Below are 22,682 nucleotides of genomic sequence, written 5' to 3' on the forward strand. Positions count from 1 at the left end.
GCAAACCTTTCAGAAATTTGTATGTTTTACTGTGGTTGTGATTATTGAATTATGACAATAGATTTAAGAACTGAAGGAACTGATCTACAGGTCCCAGGACTCAAAAAACCTGATTATATTTATCTCCTTCAACACTTTTGCTTATGTCCCACACTTCACTCATTTCAGCTACAAAGAAAACCACAGGGCAGCGGGCTCAGTGAAACTCACAGAATCCAGTTCTGTCATTTTTTTCTAACAAATATAACTCTAATTGTCACATTATCTGAAATTTATAGCATGTCATGAATTAAAGACAAGGATAAAGCTGTAAGTGGAACTCTCCCATCCATTCCATGTATGGCGGCTGTGACACTGCGTTAAAGGCCATCTAAACCATGAGCAGATCCTCGTCCACGTCTCCCAAACCAGCTGACTGAAAGTAAATATCTACTTGACGTCTAAATAATAATGTATTTAGGTTGGGAGGCCTTTCAAATAGTTTTTGGTGACGTCTGTTTGTGTATGATTGAAGAGCTTATGCCCTCATGTTGTATTTGGAGGGCATTCCCAGTGCTGAAAAACAAACTATTGTCCACACGCTTCCAGTTTACGATCGAATGGGATTCGTCACTCAGCACACCAGAGTAAGAGCAGATTTCCGAGGAATGCTTGATACATCTGGAGTTGAAAATTAGAAGAAGACATTAAAAGAAATTTCACAATGATGCCGCGTGAGGTCTCATGTTTTCTTACCAGAAAACACATTGTGTGTATCGTTGTGGTCTAATAAACGTGTTGGGTGTATATCCCTCAACAGAATATATTTGCATTGTCAATTCCTTGTCATGTTTTGCTTTTTTTTTTTTTTCCATTTCCATCTCTTCATCTTCCATTTATTGGATTGTTCTTGTTCTGCTTTCGGATTGAGCGAATCCAAAATAATTAGAGTAGTCAGCTAGAAACTAATAAATAATGCTGCCTGAATGTTTTAGCACATTCTTCCATAAAAATAAAATAAAATGCTGTTGAATTACAGAACCTCTCCTGGACACTCCCTGAATTTTTAAATGGATTGATTATCTATATTCTCCCTTGGTTCCCACTGTAAAAAAAAAAAAGTCCAACTGAGAGTCAAAGTAATATAAATTGTTACAAATAGGTTGCTGCCTTGCTCAAGAGACCACCCATTTGCTCTACACATAAAAATATAGATATATCTTTTTCTTATTCCTGAAACCACTCGTTCTTTTGTTCACATTCACACAAATACAACACACACCAATGGACTCTTTCTCTCTCCTCACCTGTCGCTGCTGCTGGATGTTTTAAATTTCACCTCCCTCCGCTGCTCCACTGGCTTCCACCTCCTGATCAAGCTCTCCTCTAACACACAATGAAATGTTCAACGCTGAATTACCATAGCACATTCAATGTAAACTGAATTTACTATTGGGCTCCATCCAAGCCACCATATGCTGAGGACCAGGCTCCTTCCCTAACCAGAGCATGACTGATTCTGTTGATGTAGCAAAGCTTTAAATCACTGCAGCGCAAACTTTCTGCAGCATGGGGCTCAAGACCTTTAGCACTCTTTTCACACTCTGACTTTAACTTCCTGGATGCACTCTTTAGGTGTTTTTGTGATTTTGATATTCGAGCCCAGTTTGTAATTGCCATCATGAAGGTTGAACAGCGGATCAAAGGCACGGAGGTCTTTGTTTTTTCATCCTTTAAATATTCTCTTTCCTTTTTTGTTGTTGTAGTAATTGAATTAAGGTCATGTGTGACAGTCTCAGGTGATGTTTATTCTCTATATACAGCTGAAAGACAAATTTGAAATGAATGCTCATAAGTAAATAAAACTACTGTCACCTGAGCTTTATAATGCAAAATGAAAAATTTAAATATCTTGTGGAAAAATGGGACTTTGTAATTATTATTATAGCTTTTTTTATATAGCTTATTTTTTTCTCTTAATACCTTCGGGACAGATGTTTCAAACTACCAGCTCTCCGGCCACTTCAGCCCCTGGTCCTGATTTGATGCTAATAATATATTTTATTCATCTCTCTTGGGGAATTGCATTGAACCCATCCTATTTCTAGGAGGTGAACTGCCACAGTATGGCGCTCGGGAGAGCAGCTGGGGTTCAAAGACCTTGCTCGAGGACTCACACTGGCAACTTGGAACCTATGAAACTCAGACCCCACGTCCATTTCTATAACCTCTTGTCAATCACTGCTCTTTAACTGATGCTATTCGATGTCAAACATATGATTCCATTGGTTTAATTTTCTGCGTTGATTTTTGTTTTCTCACAGTTAAAATAATTATTTGCATTTTGTTTCCAGTTAAAATTATGATAAACAATTCCATTAAAACTGCACAGAATTTTTTTAAATTAACACATATGGTAGTTTTTTTTAAGTACAGATAAATCAAATATATGAGTAAATGATGTAATATGTCTCCCCAGATGTGAGGTTATTGAAATATTTCAAATTTAGGCACCAAGAAAAAGATCTGCATCCACTGTTTGCGGTTTACTTATCCACATTTTCAGAAGAAAGTTTTTCCCTTGTAATACTCGAACACTGAAATACAATGAAATGACAGAGCCAGCACTAACCCCCAGCTCAGCTTGAGTTATTTTCAGTTAAAAATAACTCCATCCATCTAGCCATCCATCCATCCATCCATCCATCCATCCATCCATCCATCCCTCTGTCCGTCTATGCATCCGTTTATCTTTGGTACACTTGAATGCAATTCAGCCTCACTTCTGGCCAAATCAAAGATTACAGTATAAACTCACTATCTGGATGTTTTCCTCAGTATTATAAAACACTTCAAACAGAAAAAAACAAAACAGAACTCTGGTTCGATGCTAAAGCTGTCGCAATTTTGTGTTCATGACTTCTTTGAACTGTTCCACATTGACTCAAAATCAATCATATGCAGTATGACGGAGATGAGATTGTAAACCTGTGCTCTTTTGGAGTTAAGTGTTGCCAAAAATAGTCTTTTTTTTTTTTTTTTAAATTCCATTTTCAAAATGAGACTGTTCCTTCCTATTTGGAGACCATATGATCTGAAAGTAGCTTATACACAATTCCTGATCTGTTTTTGACATAGTGTGCCATTTTCTTTTTCAGAATATTTTTAATAATAATAATAATAACAATAATAATAATAATGTTTCTGGATGGCTGCTCCAAATACTTTTCAGGTACTTTAAGTCCTGAGATCAGGCTTGGTGTTGTGCAAAATAAATGCCAGCTTAAGCTCAGTGTGGCCGTTCTTCCTGTGATATCTGGCAATGAAAACTTATGCAAGCGATCCAGGGAGATTGTGCTGCAAAATAATGGTTGTATTATTAGCCTTTCTTAGTCCAACAATTTGCAGACAGGACAGGTAGCCAGTGTTCCAGGACCGCCTGTCTTCTCTCAGTCTTTAACTCATTCACAAAGTGAGCTCTTTCCTGGAACTCAACCGCCCTGCATTGTAGAACAGAGCAATGATTATTGTCTTGTAATCCACATTTATTGGGCTGCCTGGTGTGGATCTGTTTTTAAAAAGGCAGATGACTATACGTGTGTGAGAGAAAGCATGTGCATCCAGTCAAGTTCTCATTGACCAAGTGCCAATCCATTAAGAGCTTTATAATGACAGTGTTTTTATTTGCTTGTTTGTGTTTCTGCGTGCGTGTGCATTGACAGCCATGGCCTTATTAAAAGGATCTGTGATGATATTAGTCATCTCCACCCTGATTCATGTCACTTCTGGCCATCCTGATTGAATTACTCCTGACTTGAGGCAGGGAAACAGTTGGCTTCCACTCAGCAGGCCTTGAAACATTCATCAGCCAGCAAGTGGTGAAAAAACAATATATAAAAAAAAAAGAAAAGAAAAAAAAATAATCCAAAATTTGATAAACAGAACAATTTGTATAGTTTGAAAAGAGACAAGAGCTCAGAGACATCTAGCCTTCTGTTAGCAGCTCTGAGTGAAACCAGCGTTGTTTCTGTGGTCCCCTGGCGATGCTGCTCTGTTTGTGTTGCTCGCTTTCCCTTTTCTCCACTTCTTTGTGTTTCTGCTCTGACCCGCAGCAAGACAAATGCAGAGGAGGCTGTGGACACATTAGCTGGAGAAGGACTAAGTGAAAAGATGTTCAAAGAATTGAGGCCACAAAAAACTCTTGGCGTGTATAGCTTTAGTTTAATCTCATATTTTCATTTTCTAACGCTGTTTCTGTGTTTCTCTTCTCAGCCCATCTGCTACTCTTGTTGTTTTTCTTTATCTTATTCATACATCCTGACGTTTGCAGAATATATTTCACATTCCATTTGTTTTCTCCTTTTATATCTATTTCACCTTTTTACTATTCCTTTTTAGTGTTTCTTTCAAATGTTGAATGTTTGGGTGATTTTAATAATAAGAACTCATGGTGTGGGATAACATTATCAATAACATTGTTAGGAGAAAATTAAATTTGAGAAATTGAGTTAAGAAAGTTGGACCAGGGGACGTGTGCTCTCTTGCGCATAAGTGTGTGGGGATATCGGCTTTCCCTTTACAAACATTTCCTCACACACACACGAGCCCTCCTCTCTTCTCCTCTATGTTCGTTTTGCCTTTGTCTTATTTTCTTCATTGCTGTATTGCTTAGAAAATAAGGTCCTGATGATAAAAATATAAAGCTTAAGTTGTGTGATGCCAGCCTGATTCAGGAAATACTACAATAAAAACTGGCACTGATATTTGATAATGTGAAACATCAATGTTATCATAAATGTCTCCACAAACCACATTGTTTGCTTATTAAAAAGAATGATTTATTTTTGACATATTGTTATACTATTACATTTTATTTGAAATGTAAACTCAATGACGCCAGTGAAGACCTGTCTAAATTAAAACTAGGTCATTTGTGATTTTTTCTAAAATGTTACACATCACCTATCATTTAGAAAAAGAGGTCATTGGTCATATAATTTCTTCAGGAGAATTTTTTTGTGTGCTTAGACTGAAAACTTTGACTCTGACCAGCTGCACCTGTCATACACTTATTTGAACTTGTTGGAATTTTCTTATTCATCTAATTTGTACTTTCAGTTGGACAAAAAAAAGTCTGAGCCTTTTTAACATAACAAAGACATTCAGATTTAGTGACTACAGGATTGTACAGAAGTCATTTCTCCAATATAACTTCCTGCTTTCAATTTCTGACGGTCACTCATTATTACTGTGTTTCTCACTGTGCTGGTTTCGAATGTGTGACACACTTTTCCGTGATTAGACGGGTCTCAGAGGAGTAACCATAATGGCGGTACTTCATGAACACAAAGCCGCAAAGCTCTTTTTCTGTAACGTCTGGTCGTTTTTGAGCTTGAAACTTTCTTGTGATAAGAAGGTGCACTTGCCCAATCCTGCAGTAGTGACAGGATGCGGTTATAAGGTTATCGTTTTAGTGATCACACTTCACATATAGCAATCAGTGCGAGCCGTACTGCCACCAGTTGATTAGTGTCCGGGCAGCTCTCCATATATTACTTGTTGCACTAGATACAGATGTTTCAGCCAACAATAATTTCTCAGGAGAATGATAAAGTATAAACCTTCATCATGTCACTGATGGCACGAATCCCATCATGAACTAATGAATTCTCCAGAACAGCCAGCAAAGTTTTGAGTGCAATCTGCTGAGCCAGCTTTTAATTTTAAAGGAACCGGCAGGTCACTGCAACGTGAGCTAGATACATGTCAGAGATCATGACATGTTACTAGTGTGGGAAAGAATATTGTAAGTGCTCGTATGTAGTTAATGTTTTAGCTGCCTGCTGATCATTTGTAAATTAGCATCTTTAGTAATTTAGTCCTCACTGGTTCTTTTGCAGAAAATGGCATCTACTGCTCAGAGAAAGAGTCAAATGTTGACCGTGGAGATGCTGAGGGTTCCCTGATGCGATGTGGGCAGAGCCTGCCACCGTCAGCAGGGGGTCACACCGAGGGGGTTTACCCTCAGAGCCTTCAGTGCAGCAGACCCTCAGCTGACCTCCTTCTGCAGCACGACTCTCACCAAGACAGGAGGTAAACTGTTTCTATTTTACATTTTGGAATTGTTTTTTTTTTTTTTCTAGTTCCAGTTTTGTAACATCCCCATTTGGTGTAGTGTTACTGTAATCTCCAGGCACAACGTGTTTTCTATTAACTTCCCTGTCGTGAATCCCATGTACACATATGTTGCCGAAAAGCTTTGCCCAGTCTCATAAAACACACTAAAGGGGTCCAAAGCACACCTTTTATGTTCCACTAATGCGATTCCTCTGTTGTTCAATCTTTGACTACTGTTGGTGAAGGCTGAAGGAATTTCCAGTGTCCACCTTCTTCCCCCTCTCGCCGTCTCTCCTTTTATCCTCAGTCATGTAAAGGAAAGTGCTCCTGGACAGACAATCATTTCTCTCATATTGTCTTTCAATATTTTCACTACAGCCAAACAGGAAATGGTGCTCCTGGGTAAAAAGAGATGGGGGGGGAGGGACCAAGTCTTTATTAATAACAACGATGACAAAGTCTGCCGATGGCTTTCTCTCGTCCGAGCTACCGTTAACTCTGTTTTTCCCCCTGGTGTACTCAGAGGGGAAGGGACAAAGACGATACCTTCATGAGACAGCCCGGAAAAAAGGGAGCTCTTCTCACATCACTCAGAGGCTTTGGACAAAATCCATAATGAGCCAACTGACAGGAATGATTATGTAGGAGATCACAGCAACGCATGGAGAAATCTGACCTGGCTTCCCTATTCAGCAGGGCAAAGATTCCCACCATAATACACAGTATTGTAAATGGTGACCCTTCATAGGCTGCAATTATGCCACCAAAACAGGTGACTCCTTATTTATCCCCGATGTTGGGTTGGGTTTAACCCTTTTGTGTCATCAAAGCCTGTCAGATGGACACAGTAGCCAGTGGCCTCTCATTCTCAGTAGTCTTCCAGCCCTCCCCCACTCTTTCAATCTTAAACCCCCATTCATATCTTCTCAAAACAGAAAGATCTTGTTTCTTTTTATTCATAAAAAAAACATTTTGGGAATCCAACAGTTCTTACTACGTGTCGTACAGCAACATTTATGTTACTGTATTTTAAATCTGGCCTATACGCTTCTAAAATTTTAACCATGATTCCAGGTACGAATGATAAAGGACTAAGTTGAAGTTTTTAGGTCAGTAAAACTCATTTACGATTACTTTTATATAAACCGAGTGAAAGACGAGAAGGAATGAAGTGGCGAGCGACAGAACACTGACAATGATGCTGACGGGACGAAGGAACCAGCTCATATCTTTCAACAGGCACAAAGCAAAAAGCTCTCATGCGCTCTTTGTGTTTTTCTCTTGCAGATCCTCCTCTGCCTTGCAGAGGACCCTGCCGGGGGCCTCACCCAGGCTGAGCTGCAGTGCCAACGGGGCTCACTCCGCTATCCCTTACCCGATCAAACAAGAAAACTCAATGGGCTACAAGCTCTCCAGCACGGTGTCCGGAGCCCAGAGCTCATCTCCAGCCAGGTTTCAGGCCTGTAGGGCAAGCCAAGCTTTGGAGGTGCCAAGGGATGAGATAGCCGCTTTGCACGTTAGCAACAACAGCAATGGCGTATGTGCAGTGAGCGGCGTTGGTAGCACCGTGTCAGGGGACGCAGTGCAACCGTTTAATAATGAAGATGGCTCCTCCCCACTGGCTTTGTCTCCAACTGACTCCCGTCATTCAGCGCGGTTACTCGGTGCTAGTAGTCTGAAGAGACGCTGCCTGTCCTTGGCTTCACAGTCCACCGCCGCCGCTGGCACCGGCAGCGTCGCCGCCACGGGCTCTCCATCGACTACTGGCGCCGCTTCTGAGGAAATCAATATCACTGCAATCATCTGCTCCTCCTCCCAGATGTCAATGGTTGCCTGCGTCAACGGGTTCCACGCTAACCTCTCACCCAGCCACACCAGCAGTGCCGGCTTCTCCTCCTCTTCCTCCTCCTCTTCTACGTCCCCACCCTCTAACTCCTGCTCCCGGGAAGCCCCCCAGAGGCCCCCACCTCACAGCAGCCCCCAGCAGGCCACCCTACAGGAGAGCTGTCAGCTGTCTTCACCTGCCACCTGCCTGCTGTCCCTTTCCTCCTCCTCTTCGTCCTCTTCGTCGGTGTCATTAGTGGATCCGGAGCAGGGCCACGGGCAGAGCCTGGGGCTGTGCGAGGAGCCGGGCTCCATGCTGCGGGGGCGTGGGGCTGGAGGAGCGGCCAGGGGAGAGGTGGGAGGAGGAGGCGGCTCGGACGGGTTGGCGCTACTGATGAGCGGGGCCCTGATGTCTGGAAACCTGCATCCGGGCCCTGAAGCCGGGGTCCACCTGGATGGAGGCCAGAGGTCTGTGTCTTCCCTTAAGCAGGAGCCCCTCGACGACTTCTCTCCCAGCGAGGACGAACTCTTTCAGCACAGCTATCATCACCATCACATGAGTGGTCGAGGTGGGCACCTTCGTCACGCTCACCACCCGCCCAGACCCGCTATGCCTCCGCCTTACCACTTGCACCAGTACGTGGGGCCCAGTCCCGGGGGCCTGATACACCACCAGCACCAGCAAGCTGCTCCCGCCTCCTCACTGGGACTCAAACCAAACCCGGGAGGCCCTCCGGGGCCCCACACGGCCGCAGAGCGGGAAGAAGTTGGAGGAGGAGCACTGGCAGACAAGCAGGTGTGTCGCTGGATTGACTGCAGTGCTGCTTATGAGCAGCAGGAGGAACTTGTGAGACATATTGAGAAAGTTCACATCGACCAGCGCAAAGGTGAAGACTTCACTTGTTTCTGGGCTGGTTGCATTCGCCGCTACAAGCCATTCAACGCTCGCTACAAGCTGCTCATCCACATGAGGGTCCACTCTGGAGAAAAACCCAACAAGTGTATGGTGAGTAATTACAATCCAGGAATTTATCCCCTCAGTATGATCCCACCCCCCAAAAAGCAATATCACCCCTCAGATTCACAAGACTGAATGTTAAAAATCTCAGTCAGCTCTCTTACTTTCACTGAGTTCGGTTCTCCTTAAGGTAATAAATACAACCTTTTGTTTATTGTTTTAATATGAGTCTAATTTATGTCTTAACTGCAACCATGTGTCATTTTTTTTGTTTGAATTTAACACAAGCACATATTTCAGAAGGTACCACAGTCCTTCAGGACGATATTTCCCCAAGTAAAATGCACGTCAGTTGTGTCCAAAAGCAGAACTGGACTTGCTTCACTGCTGATTACATTTCAACAGAAACTTTTATTTTGTTTTGCTTGAGAAACAGTTATTATAGTAATTCCTGTACTTTTAGTGGACCTTGCAGAAAACCTGAAAAGGCAGTTGTTTCTTTGCCCCTCACCGAAGATGTAAGCTGCTGTAAGAGGAGCAATGAGTAGCTAGTATAAATACATTGGTGGTTGTATTCTTACAGGTAAGGCTCCAATTCCACAAGTCAACACACTAATCAATGTCAAGCTGTCATTCTCCCACATCCTCCCTCAAATGGAAAAAGCCCTCCAACCTTAAGAATGATTTAGTCAAAATACACAATTAGACCACAATTTGTATAGGGCGAAGCCATGTTTATTTTCACAAGCACTCTGTTTTTTGAGAAAGGATTCAGATCATGAAAAGCCAACACATATGGTTAACATAACCAAACAATACCTACACATGATCCTTTTAAATGAGAGCTTTGAATGTTTAGCTCTCCCACAAGTATTAAGTGAATTGGCTTCATATCCAAGCCAAACATGAGCAGAAATGTAGTAGTCTGGAGAACGGAGCCACAGAGGGATAGTCCGCAACTTTTCCTGGTCTTTCTCAATTCACAGAATCGGTCAAGCGCGCTGTCAGAAGTATTGCTCATCAGATTATGCCTCCATCCGAGCCCTAACCCTAATTGAAAAACGGACTCAGTGATAATATCACGGCACCTGTTGAAATCCACAGCTTGCATATTTTTCTTCAAAACAGCTGCTTATAAAAGTAGGTGAAGGCGAAGAGTGTTTAACTGGAATATATTTGCATTTTGTGGCTGATTCATGTTAAATTGCAGATGGCATGTATACAGAGCATTACTGACTTGAATACTTGTCAATGCACATCTCAGCTGAATGCTCCACTGTTGGTGTTATTCTCACTGCTTTGCGTCACTGCGGAGTATTAGTGTTTCTGCCTCTCTGGCACAGAATGAACTAAAAATTTGGAAGTAATTTGCGGAGCAGTGCGTGTCCAAACTGTTAATTCAGTTTAGGCGTGTGTCGTATTGCAGGGCTTCAGTTTTGCTATTTGTTGTTGTTGTGTTTTTGGAGTGAGTGTTTCTTTATTGGTGAGGTTTGAGTGACACAAAGCAAGCCGGCACCGTGTGTATGTTTGTACTTTCATACGACACACATATAAACGTTGCGCCGACAAGGTGCGAGTGTGTTTTTGAAGATGTTTACCATATGTGAGCATGGGAACAATCTGGCTCAGTGTGGACAAGCCACTGGACTCTGTCTGCAGACATGAGGCACCCCGAAACACCATAACCTCCCCGTCACCCTCATTCGAAGGGAGCGTGCACACCAGTGCTCATATTCAGAGTGATGCAGTAACTTGAAAACAGGCACATTGTATATATGGACTCTCAGAAAGTACTGATTCTGTGTGCGTCTCTTTGAGCTGTTACACTCATGCCCTTCCCAGAGAGCCCAAACATCAATGTGAAATGTTTTCATGCTTGAATCAACACTCCTGATCAGCAGGGATTAAATGTATGTTGATTTGGGACTTTTACAGATAAATGTTGAGGCCCAGAGAAAATAAACCGAGGCCCTGTGTGCATCTGTTACTCTGTTTGTGTTTGTAGTCTATATGGATTTAAGTAAGTAGTTTGCACTCATAGACTAGCTGGTCACTTCATGTGCATCTGGATGACTGTGCTCACTCTTGCGTTTTAGTTGTGTCTGTCTTTTTTTTTCCCTGGTCTGAGCATGTGTGCTTTGTTTCCACAAACACTGTTGCCTCTTGTGTGCATTTTGCTCATGCAATAAAAAAGGCGTTCAAATATTCAAGCAATTCACGCAGAGGAAACAGATGAGACGTTCTGTTTTAGGCCCAAGCGCTCTAGAAAAACGAGGACTAATCCTTTTATTATCCTTCCAGCAGCAGATTCCAGCAGGCGTTCATGAAACAAGGCTCTTCCTCCATCCAAACATAACACCCCCCCACACACACACACACCACCACCCCACCCCACCATCTCCGTATACACTTTATCCAATTTCTTCTTATGCAAGACGCAGCATGAAGCACAGCACTGCTTCATGCTGCGTCTTGGCAGGAAAAAGTCATTATCACAGCACACAAGTCATACTTGGACCATCGGCCTGTCACAGGCTGAACCCGGCAAATATTTTAAGAAATGCCCTGATGAAAGAAGAAAGAAAGAAAGAAAGAGATTTCCGTACATATACAGATGGTTGAGTTTGAGGCCGTTAATAAATTTTGCCACCTTTTAAAATGTAGGTTTGGTTCTCACTCCAGCTCCTTCAATTAAAGCCGGCAGGGTTGTTGTGTAGGGCAGGCAAGCGCTGAGGGACACACAGGCGAAAAGGAAACAACATAATCTCTCTGCAATATCCTGTTGTGTTTCATGCCTAATTCACTTGTTGTTTTAGTTTATTACATTTTTTTCTTGTGTCTGCATAAATATTAAAAATATATCCCGCTAGAGTAGCCCTGTCATGGTTCTAGACATTGATATTGTTCTGTTTTGTCAGAGGTTGCCTTGGTGGATTTGAAGCATCTGAAGGCTGCACTGCGAGCAGTGAGGCTCAGAATACACCCCTTAACCCAGTGTTTACACGGCTGAGTGACTCCGGGCCATGGTACAACATTGTGCATTTTATTTGCTTTTGGTGCAGAGCAATTTTGGTTCAGTATTGGAGAAAAACTTTCCCTAAAGATTATATTAAAAAAAAAGAAGTGTGTTTGAATACTTTGGGAGGTTGTGGGAGAGTGGAGACAGTCTGTGGTTCAAGGATCAAAGTCGTCGTTCCTGAAATTGTCCCAATAATGGATTTTGTAATTTCAAATAAATCAAAGGGAATTAAAATGTGTGTTTGAATAAATAAATAAATAAATAAATAAATAAGGTACATTTGTTACTTTTTATCATTACTTGATTTAGATGTTTAGATTTGATGTAACACATTTAATTTTGATGTTAATCAGGGCTACTTTCACTGACAGTTAAAAATGCTGCAATTCAGCTCATCATTGAAGAAAACAATATTACCGTTATGAACTCATAAAATGTTCAAAAAATTTCAAGCCTACATTCAGAAAACCCTGAATCAATACACACTGTCTTACATCCCTGATATCACTGACTTGATACGTGGTCTGCAGGCCACTTGGGTTGTTACATAAAATTTGGTGAAATGTTCGCCATCAGACCACTGAAACTTGGGATCTATTGGCTTGTTGATTTGATCTTCACCAATGTTGTATCAAACTATTAAGACTATTAATAGTTGAGACTGTAATTTCTAAATGCCCTTACTGCTTGTTAACTTTTTACTTTATATTCCTTTTCCATGTGTCCGTACTTCTATCATCACTGCTCGACTGTTTTTATCTACAGAATTCAAAAACTACCAAGAAGCAGAAAAATGGAGCTTATACAGCTTTGCCACCGTCATTATGGCAGACCGCCGCTCTCATTGCACAACTGTCCAGTCACAGACAAGATCCACGTGCGTGTCACACCGTTGTAACATGCAACGTAACAGTTAATGAAAACAACAATCATCCCGATCATAATGATTAATGTTTTATCATCAAATTACACAGACCTTTACATGCAACATAAATAAATCATACCATCACAAGTCAGGGCGAACCTTTCAGGGAAAAAAACTGTTATAGGTGGCCTAGAGGTCGGAGATGTGAACTAGAGTTCTGATGTTTGCTGGTTTGAATCTCACAGCTGACAGGTCACCACTGAGGGCCCCTGATCAACACCCCCCTAACTCATAAGACTCCTGGACAACGTTGAGGTGAACTATGAATGCAGAGAAAGAATTTCCCTTACAGGGATTAACAAATGATGCCTTCCTCTTCTTCTTAGAAGATGGATGGCAGCACACAAGGTAAAACATTTGAAGTAAATAAAACAGTACAAACGTAGACAATATCGTAAAAGATTCAAAGGGGATCGCTGACTTTGCTGAGCGAGGTTCATCAAGCAGACTCTCTCAGAGCATTGAGACCTTGAGAACTTTAGTTTTTAAAGGAAAAGGAAGTGAAAACAGTCAGAAGACCTTTGTCCAGGCATCTCAAAGTCTGTCCTGGAGTGTAAGGCTCAGGTCAGTGACACACGAGGGAGGACGCCCCCGGAGAGTTTCACAAGTGATCAAAAAAAACTGAAAATCAATTTTAAGACACAATTTGAGCCAATATTAAGATGCCACATAAGGTATACTGTCAAGAACACACTGTGATATTTACGAACTGCAAGATATTCGAAGTTAATCAATGAGGTCGTGGCAGGTCGTCGCCCATCAGCGCAAACACAACAGAGAAACTCGCACACACTCACATTCACACTTACCGGCAAATTAGTGTTGTGAATAAAGAAAACCAGGACACCCCACAGGGAGAACATGAAAACTCTGCATATAAAGGTGTAAACCAGGGAAATTCTTATTAGCCACGCGAGAGTGCTGCCCGCTGTGCAGATTTCCCTCATGAATAAATGCTCCTATGCTTTATTCAGTACTTTGTAACGTTCTTAGGAAAACTGCTATATAAGTAATAAGCAATTTTCTTATTAAGTTGGAGTTAACAATTTAAAACGAAAAAAAAAAAAAATCCTCCATAAAAGGATGGATTCACACATTTTCGGTTCTCAAATGCTGAAGCCAAAGTAAAGTCAGCGAGCCACCCGCCCATTTCACAATGACAAACCACAACCAGCATTAACTGCTTAATGGGGCTCTGTCCAAACCCATATGCATGTGAGTGCACACACACACACACACACACACACACACACACACACACACACACACACACACACACACACACACACACACACACACACACACACACACACACACACACACACACACAGAGTCAAACCACTTGTTGAAGGAAAGTTGGATACGGGGGCCTGCTGGAAAAAGCGTACATCATGGAATTTCCTCTTTTTTCACTGGTGTGAAACCAGCTAACATATATATTTAGATTTACTAGACTGATTTTTGGAAGAGAGTGGTGAAATCCCTCGGCAGCAGACGTTGAGACACAGAACGCAGGCCTCTGCCAAGATGCTGCGTGTTTTCAGGAGTAAATGGAGTCTTTTGTGAGCAATCGGCTCAGGTGCAGGAGATAAAACAGGGAGTGCCATTAGCTAATTAAAACTGAGGTTCAGCACATGACCCGAGTTTTCCTCTGAATGCTGTCTGAAACTGGAGCTGTCTGGGCAGTTGCCGTGGGTGGTGACTGACGTTGATATTAATGTGTTTGTGCCCATATGAGCGTCTGACACTCTGGTCTGTCCACACGATTTAGAGGCCGCAGACTCTTGAGTTTAGTTCCTAAAGGGAGTGTTAGAAAAGGATGAAGGTCACTCCTGAAAAGAAAAAGATTACAAATTTGAGGATTGGAATTCATAATTTTTATGTGTGCTGCATCGACAAGCAGATGCCCAACTTGATACATGACAAGCAAATTGAATTAAATTGAAAGGTTTTATTGTTATTGTTACCAAAAACAATGGAAATCATTTTGGGACTCTGTGTGTCTGCAGCGGGGGTCGCACAGTTGCTCAATGATTCGAGCTCTTGCCTCACAGAAAGAAGGTCCTGGGTTTAAATATCAGCCAGGGCCTGGGGCCTTTCTGTGTGGAGTTTGCATGTTCTCCCCATGTGTTTGTGGGTTCACTCTGGATACTCGTGGTCCAAAAACATGCATGTGAGGTTTATTGGTCACCCTAAATTATCCCTACGTGTGAATGTCAGAGTGCATGGCGGGTGCACGGCGAACTGTCCAGAACGAATCCTGCCCTCGCCCATAAGTATTTAGGATTGACTTCAGCACCCTGTGATCCTGAGAAGGACAAGTGACTCAAGAAAGTGAATGAATGTCTTTGCAGCATGAAAAACAGTATTAAGCACAGTAAAAAGTACATGCGACTGTGATTCATAGAAAAAAGCAAATGGACTCATATATGAACAATTTACAATCAGAAATATTGCACTTCCCAGTGAATATGACCCTTGTAAACATGTGACATTATCATTCAGAGGGAAGACATTTGCAGCTTGATGAAAAAAGCTGTTTTTCAGTCGGTTGTTGGTTCTGGCTGTAAGAGTCCTGCAGCATCCACCTGAGGGGAGGGGGAGAAAACAGGGTCCTGGGTGTGAGGGGTCTCTGATTGCACGCAGTGTGCAGTGTGTGTGTGTGTGTGTGTGTGTGTGTGTGTGTGTGTGTGTGTGTGTGTGTGTGTGTGTGTGTGTGTGTGTATATATATATCTCTTATATATATATATATATATATATATATATATATATATATATATATATATATATATATATATATATATATATATATATATATATATATATATATATATATGACTTTAATTTAGAGTCTATAATTTTCTTGAGATTTGTTTTATGACAACTCTGGACTTTTACTCAAAAATCTGCACTTTCTAGTTCTCACATGTTGAAACCTGTTATTTGTTTCAGCACACATCTAAAAATAATGAGAGGACAATTCTACTAGCCTGTCTGTTTGAATTCCCACCTTGAAAAGATTTAAATCAACTCAGACTGATCTGGAATTCACTCTGGCGACGAAACATTTTGGTTCCTTTTCTCCTTTTGTATTTGAAGAGGCATTAAAATTAAAGTAAACAGAAGGTAGTGGCCAAGTGGGCTGAGTGTACAAAAACACACCAGAAAAATCTTGTGGTCTGGAAAATATACATATTGATTTGAACAGAGTATTACTCTTTCTACCATTTCGAAGTGTTCAAAATACTGAAGACAGCTGCTTCTTGAAGGAATTGTTCATATATTGGTCGTTGGTAACTTAGAATTTTATGACCTTTCATACGCACGGTTAACAACATAATCTGAATTTTAACTTCATTGCAAAATTAAAGCTTTTTTTAATGAAAATATTATGTAAGGCAAAACTGTCATTGAAGTCTGAGTATTACCTTTATTGCTCAATTAAACTAGTGAATCCAGGCTGGCATATGTGGTTTCATTATAAATAAATAAATAGATAGATAGATAGATAGATAGATAGATAGATAGATAGATAGATAGATAGATAGATAGATAAATAAATAAAACCATTTTATTGTGTGCACAATGTGCATATACCTTTCTTTGTTTACTATAGTGTTTAAGTGCATTTCAGAACATGTTACTTCTGTCTTACTTGTATTGAGTTGACTCAGTTACTTCCAAAGTTTCATTTGTAAAAAATAGTGTAACACATCTGTTTTATTGCTTAAGTGAAGAATGTCAATTCTTTTACCACTTCTGTCGAACAAGCACACAGCATAAATCAAGTGAGTATTACGGTACAATGTATTGAGTTTTCAAGTTCAACAATTTAATTTATCCCAAAGGGCATTTCAGTTTGAGGCAGAGGTCACATTCTTTCTTAAGACAAAGAAAATCAGTCAGATATTCAGACGTTCTGTCAGAGAGAACAGACAGCTCAGGGGGCTCATCTGCTTCCTGAACCATTGTGATATCAGGCTCATAAGAAGTGATCACTGCTAACTGACAATAAACTAATTAATTCAGGAAACCAGGAGTAGATGTTAAAGCCTGTTCGTTGGCACAAACGTGAACGAGCTGATCGTACCTGGCAGGAAGCAGCTTTTAACACTTTATCCTAAAGTCTTCTGCTCCTGCTTTGCCAGCCATTATCAAGGCGAAAGGAGTGACTGCAAGGTCTAATTTCTTCCCACAAACACATAATCCCATTCTGCAGCTATCGCTGTCCTCCTGTCAGATCGGCTGTGCCGCTTGGCAGTCCAGCCGTCATGCTGTGACCAGCTCAACGCCGTCCACATGTGATGCTGATATGATGCAACTGCTGGCGCAGTCACTCTGCCACTGATGTTTTGGCATCAATCTGAAAACCCTGGATAGATGAATTTTGCTTGTTTTTCTCGTTGAGCAGGCCGAGCCAACTTCTTGTCAAGTTGAAAAGGTTTTCCAGTCGATCTTTAGTTGTAATGTCGTCCAGTATTCGGCAGCCGTCCCCCTCAGCGCCCCATCTCGCTCTCTCGTTCTCCCTCTACCGATCATTTAGGGGCATGCTGGCAAACTTATTGCATCTACACAACCACAACGCCTACCTCCCTGTCCCATGTTGATCGTTTTCTTTAACACTTTGGAAGGTACTTATTTAAGGACATGGATATTAAAATATTACCATTTTATGATATCGAGTGTGTTTATTCATAGCTCAATTTATAGCCTTAAAATATCTTTACATGGAACAAAAAAAGACACTCTTGGAATAAACAAAAGAAAAGAGCATAATGATATTACTGTCACTTTGCCTTACTATATATCTGTATAGTTCATTTTAGTAAATATGTCAGTGTTATTAATTATTTAATCTTATTATTAGTAATTTAATAGAATATTAAGTTACTTTTAGATAAGGCTTTTGATCTACAATCAAACATTTTGTTTAGTTTTATATGTTGTTTGTATAGTTGACTCTGCTCAACTCAATGAAAAGATTAGATTTATCTTGAAAGGTTTGCTGCTTTTATTGCAGTATATAAAATTGGAGATCACTATTATTCATTTAGTTTATAAGCTTACATTTGTTTTCTTAGAAGGAACAAGCAAACAGAACAAAACAAAAAAGTTTGAGTATTTTCTTTCATTTTTCAATTTAATTTTATTTTTAAATTTGCATAAGATTTGAGATATTTTTCTCTATTTTACTGTGTCACACCTTCAGCTGTGTTCTTTTAATTGTAGGTGCTGCATAATGTCATTTCAAAGATAGTTTGTCTTGCAGCTGACTTGTGATGCACAGCAAGCAAAAACATAACTTGCCACTGTTGTGTATTTCAGAAGCAAATAGAATAAAATCAAATTTCTTGCACATCTCACAGCTAAACTCCAGCTGATTTCTCCCAACAAGTTTCAAAATAACATTGCTGAAACTGCAGGTGCATTACCACAGTTAAGTTATACTTTCCAAAAAAAGTTTAAACCTTTGTTTATCTAATTTCTTGCAGAATAACTCATGTAACGTCTGTAACAGTAAGGTCAACATGTCATTGAAGTAAATAGTTTGTGTCATATGGATATTGTTTTTTCAATCCACAGACTAAAATATCACAGACAGGGATGGTGAAATGTTCCAAAATTGCAAAGTTTTTTGCTTTCAAAAATACAACCAACAAAAATTGTGTAAAACTCATGAGCTTTGTCAAATAAACTTTATATATGTATATATATGTATATATATATATATATATATATATATATATATATATATATATATATATATATATATATATATATATATATATATATATATATATTCATTCATTCATTCATTCATTCATTCATATGTATATATATATATATATATATATATATATATATATATATATATATATATATATATATATATATATATATATATACACATATATATATACATATATATATATATATATATATATATATTTTTTTTTTTTTTTTTTTTTCTGAGGTGAGGTTAAATTGCAGAAGGTCGGCTACCTTTGTTTGAACTTCCTAACCAGGTATCAAAGCATGCAGGATTTACTGCATGTGATATATTTTAATTACATTTGTCTGGAATGCAGTATTTTGAGTATTCCCATTTCCTTGTCATTTAATCACGCACTGGTATCGGAAACCTGAAGACCCAGGGCTGCGGTTGGTCAGACATTGCACAGAGATTGTGTCATAATTGTGTCACATCCAGAACCTTAATCAGTTTAACCTCTCTGCTGAGCCAGATCAGTTTACCAATACATAGGAGATATGAGGGTGGAGTGATGCATCTGGGGGTCTCTATCATGTTCGGGAGGCTGTTGCAGGGATACAAACTGCAGCAGAAAGACGACAGCTTGAGGATTTGTTGAATCTTTCATGGGCTTTTTCAGACTCCCCATGAGACTGTTCATTTTTTCCCCTGGTTATTGCTGCTCGGTGCTCGCCGCCTGTGTACGGACTTGGATCGTGTGCAATATGGGCGCAAAATCATTTCTTAGCAAAAGTAAAAATATTAATTGAAGCTGCAGCTTGAGGCCTTTTATGATTGAGAATTAACAACTTCTTTATCCTCTGAGGCGGTGGATCCTCTCACACTCCTCGTGGTCACACACTGATTTGTGTCCGACATATTTATGCACCGCAGTCACTGTGCAAACACACACCAAGCCAATCGGCTGGTACGGTGTGTGTTAAAGAGAAGCAAATCTCGCCCATCCAGGGTTTTTTTCAGTTGTTGATTTTTTCTTTCTTTTTTTTTTGCTAGCTCATCAGTGTTACAGAGGTGAGCACATGAAACTGATTCTAGAACAGGACATATACATCTGAACAAGAATTTTAATCCACACTGGGGATACTTCTGCTCCTGAACTACAGCACAGCTCCACATTTCACCCAGTCAGACACACACACCCCACTGCAGCACCCAGCCTCGCCTCGTTCTGAGAATAATATATATGAGAAAGGGAGTTGCTACCGTACAAAATAAACACCAAGGAAAGCATGGGCAAGTTATGTAGCGAAAGACATGTTTACGTTCAGGGTGTCAAGTTTAAATTGCGCACCACGGCGTGCTGTGGTTGGCGTGCCGGCTTTAATTTGAGTGTTTGAGAGACTGAAGCCTGAGTGAGGCCTGAAAGAAACGGAGCCGCGCTTGAAATCCAGCTCCACTGAAGTCATCCTGAAGAAGTGACACTTCTGCCCAGAATGCATCAGGAGGCATTATGCATGACGAGTGATTTGGTCTGACCTGAAATTAAACTTGACAGCGCTCTCGAAGGCCAGCGCGGCCATCACTAGAGGTGGGTAGAGTACTTAAAAAGTCTGCTTGAGTGAAAGTATTGTAAACAAAGTACCTGGATTAAAACTCACTCCAGCAGTGATTGCTGAGTGCCTAACACGGTGCCAAAAATTAATTACAATGAAGCAGCTTAACTTCTTCAGAGTAACGTATCAGCACAAGTTTACCCATGATAGTTTTGTCATGTTTACACAGTCTATAAATTTTATGAACCCTGCTACCATGACCAAATGTTGGTTATTAAAAAAAAAAAAAACTTTTTTTTCCAGAATATAACTTTCATATATTAATAGTAATTCAGTAGATTTGAGCTCTTTGTACAGAATACTAAGGCTGTGACATAGTTCTCAAGAGCTTGCCCAGTTTAGGGCAACAAAAAAAAAAAACCAAAAGAACAAACACCAACAACAAAACATCCTTATTATACTCACAAATACCAAAAAACCCCACAGATGGACACTATAGTGTTATTGGCTCTAGTCGGCTGCATGTCAGAGATACTTTCCTAAAGCACTGTCTAAACATGAAGGCTTATTCAGGACATTATTTCATATTGTCAGTGTTTGAAAAATTGATGTATCTTTTATGTCAAGTCTTAATCCGGATTTTCACTAACCTCTAGGAGCGTATCAGAGGAGGCAGTGCATTGTGGGAGGTCATGTGGGTCACCAGGGAGGGTCAGAAGCAAACCACCTCCTATCAGGTGGGAGCAAGAGGGTGGCATCCCTTGAATTAGATGTTTATTTGTTCACCTGCTTGGCTTTATTATTAGCTACTCATCAGTTATGACATTACGGTAACGGTGAATGCTTATAAAGCCCTATAGAAGTTAAAACCATATTTTTAACTTACTCAATTGACATTGAAGGGCATCTTTAAATAAATTACTGGAATCATTTCAGTATTTAGAAGCCGTCCTTTTTTTCTTTTTAGAAATAAAATTACGGTTCCCTAGACTGTAGTAATAACTCTAAATGTACACCAGTGGACAGCATCATGAAGTGAATGTGAGCTGCTGCAGCAGAAAGTTTATCCTCCTCGCTCCTAAAGAGAATCAGTGTTTTATCAAGGTGATTGTCCTTTCCTCTGCTTTGAAGGGTTTAAGAGCGGTCACATGACTGTCTCGCTTTATTTGATTGGTCGCATGAACTGAAGTGAAAGAGTCTCAGGTAAAAGTCTTGCTGCCAGATGAAGACATTGTTTTATATACCAGTCAAAAGTAAAGGCGGCGAGCTCCATCAAGGCCATAGTAGCAGTAAAAGTCATGTTTTTACTTCAGAATCGTCCTCTAGTGTTAGTAGTTGACCAAGCTTTCCGAGGTAAGCAATTGTGCGTCTCCAAAAAGTGAAAGTGAGGAGAGATCCAAAGGGAAATGTCAAGGGGAAATTATGGGAACATGGACTGTGGTGAATGCCACATGCAGTATATCAAAACAATAACAGCAAATTCTCATTATTGCAGCGACCGATTGCGAGAGCGAGGCTGGCAGAGGGACACAAAACCGAGAATGTGCTCAGTGGGACACATCAGGACATGATACCGAAATGATCCAGTTTCTTAATACCCATTTTTATGAGTGTGTGTCCCTGTAGTACTGGCACTACAGAGATTCTTACAATTGAGCTCTGGGATTTACCTCTCCCCCTGTAGAGTTTTATGCCCTACTGGATTTTTTTTGTCTCTGGGAAGAAGCTTTCTCCGTAGTTTTTTTTTTCTTTTTTTTGGTCCGCTTCTGAAAACATCTGTTTCACGTTCAATCTGTTCAGCTTCGGTTTTGGTTTAACATCAATGTGAAAAGGTTTATGTAGGATTTGAAACCAGATTGGTTTAGTTATTTGGGCAGAGTTACAGTAGAAGTAAGAAGCCTTTAAGTCAAATCATATCCTTTTGTTTTGGCTGCGTTCTCATAACAGCAGTCCTTCACACTGTCACATGGTAGCCGTCACTGAGGTCGCTCTGCATCCACGTCAAGGGAAAACCAACAAAACTTTGGTTACTTTTCCTTCAAGACGTATGGCCAAGTCATGTAGATTAGGTCATGCATGAATTCAAGTGCAGTCAGTAAATAAATATTCCGTATAGGGGGAAAAATGTTGTAATGCGCTTGCTCTCTAACTGGCAATTTGTGTGAAGGCAGCGAGGAGCAGGATCATGTTACAGCTAACGTAAATATGTGTCTGAAGAGAAATTTGAAGGAAATATTCTATAAATATGAAAATGTTTACCAAGCAATGCTAGCGAATGGTGGATCCTCAGGATTTTTTTGCCGCTGGCAGGTTACTGAATGCATCATAAATGCACAGGAACGGGGAGTGGTTTCACGTCCAAATAGATGTGTTTTTGCTACAAGACAGCAGACTTATAAGAGTAGACTGATTTATTGAACATGAATAGAGAACTGTATACTGAAATGCGGTCAGCTGATTCATTGAAATGGGAATGAATGGTGATGTGCTCACTGAGAAATAATTAGAGTTGACACATTGGATGTCGAGCGCAGTCTGATCTATTGCAACCAGCCATATCCACGCAATTGGAAACTGGACCCTGAAACCCACA

The 22,682-nt window shown here is 40.4% G+C and overlaps 1 protein-coding gene across 1 annotated transcript in view; it reads left to right on the plus strand.

Moving 5' to 3' along the window:
- LOC115381431 (zinc finger protein GLIS1-like) overlaps positions 1 to 22,682 on the plus strand; it is an 85,202-nt gene that overhangs the window by 30,472 nt on the left and 32,048 nt on the right. Inside the window, exons 3-4 of the mRNA XM_030082797.1 lie at positions 5,880 to 6,072; positions 7,384 to 8,926. Of these exons, the coding sequence (XP_029938657.1) occupies positions 5,880 to 6,072; positions 7,384 to 8,926 (1,736 nt within the window). The remainder of the gene's footprint in view (positions 1 to 5,879; positions 6,073 to 7,383; positions 8,927 to 22,682) is intronic.

This window comes from Salarias fasciatus, chromosome 23 (genome assembly GCF_902148845.1).
Source record: "Salarias fasciatus chromosome 23, fSalaFa1.1, whole genome shotgun sequence".
In the NCBI taxonomy this organism is placed as follows: Eukaryota; Metazoa; Chordata; class Actinopteri; order Blenniiformes; family Blenniidae; genus Salarias; species Salarias fasciatus.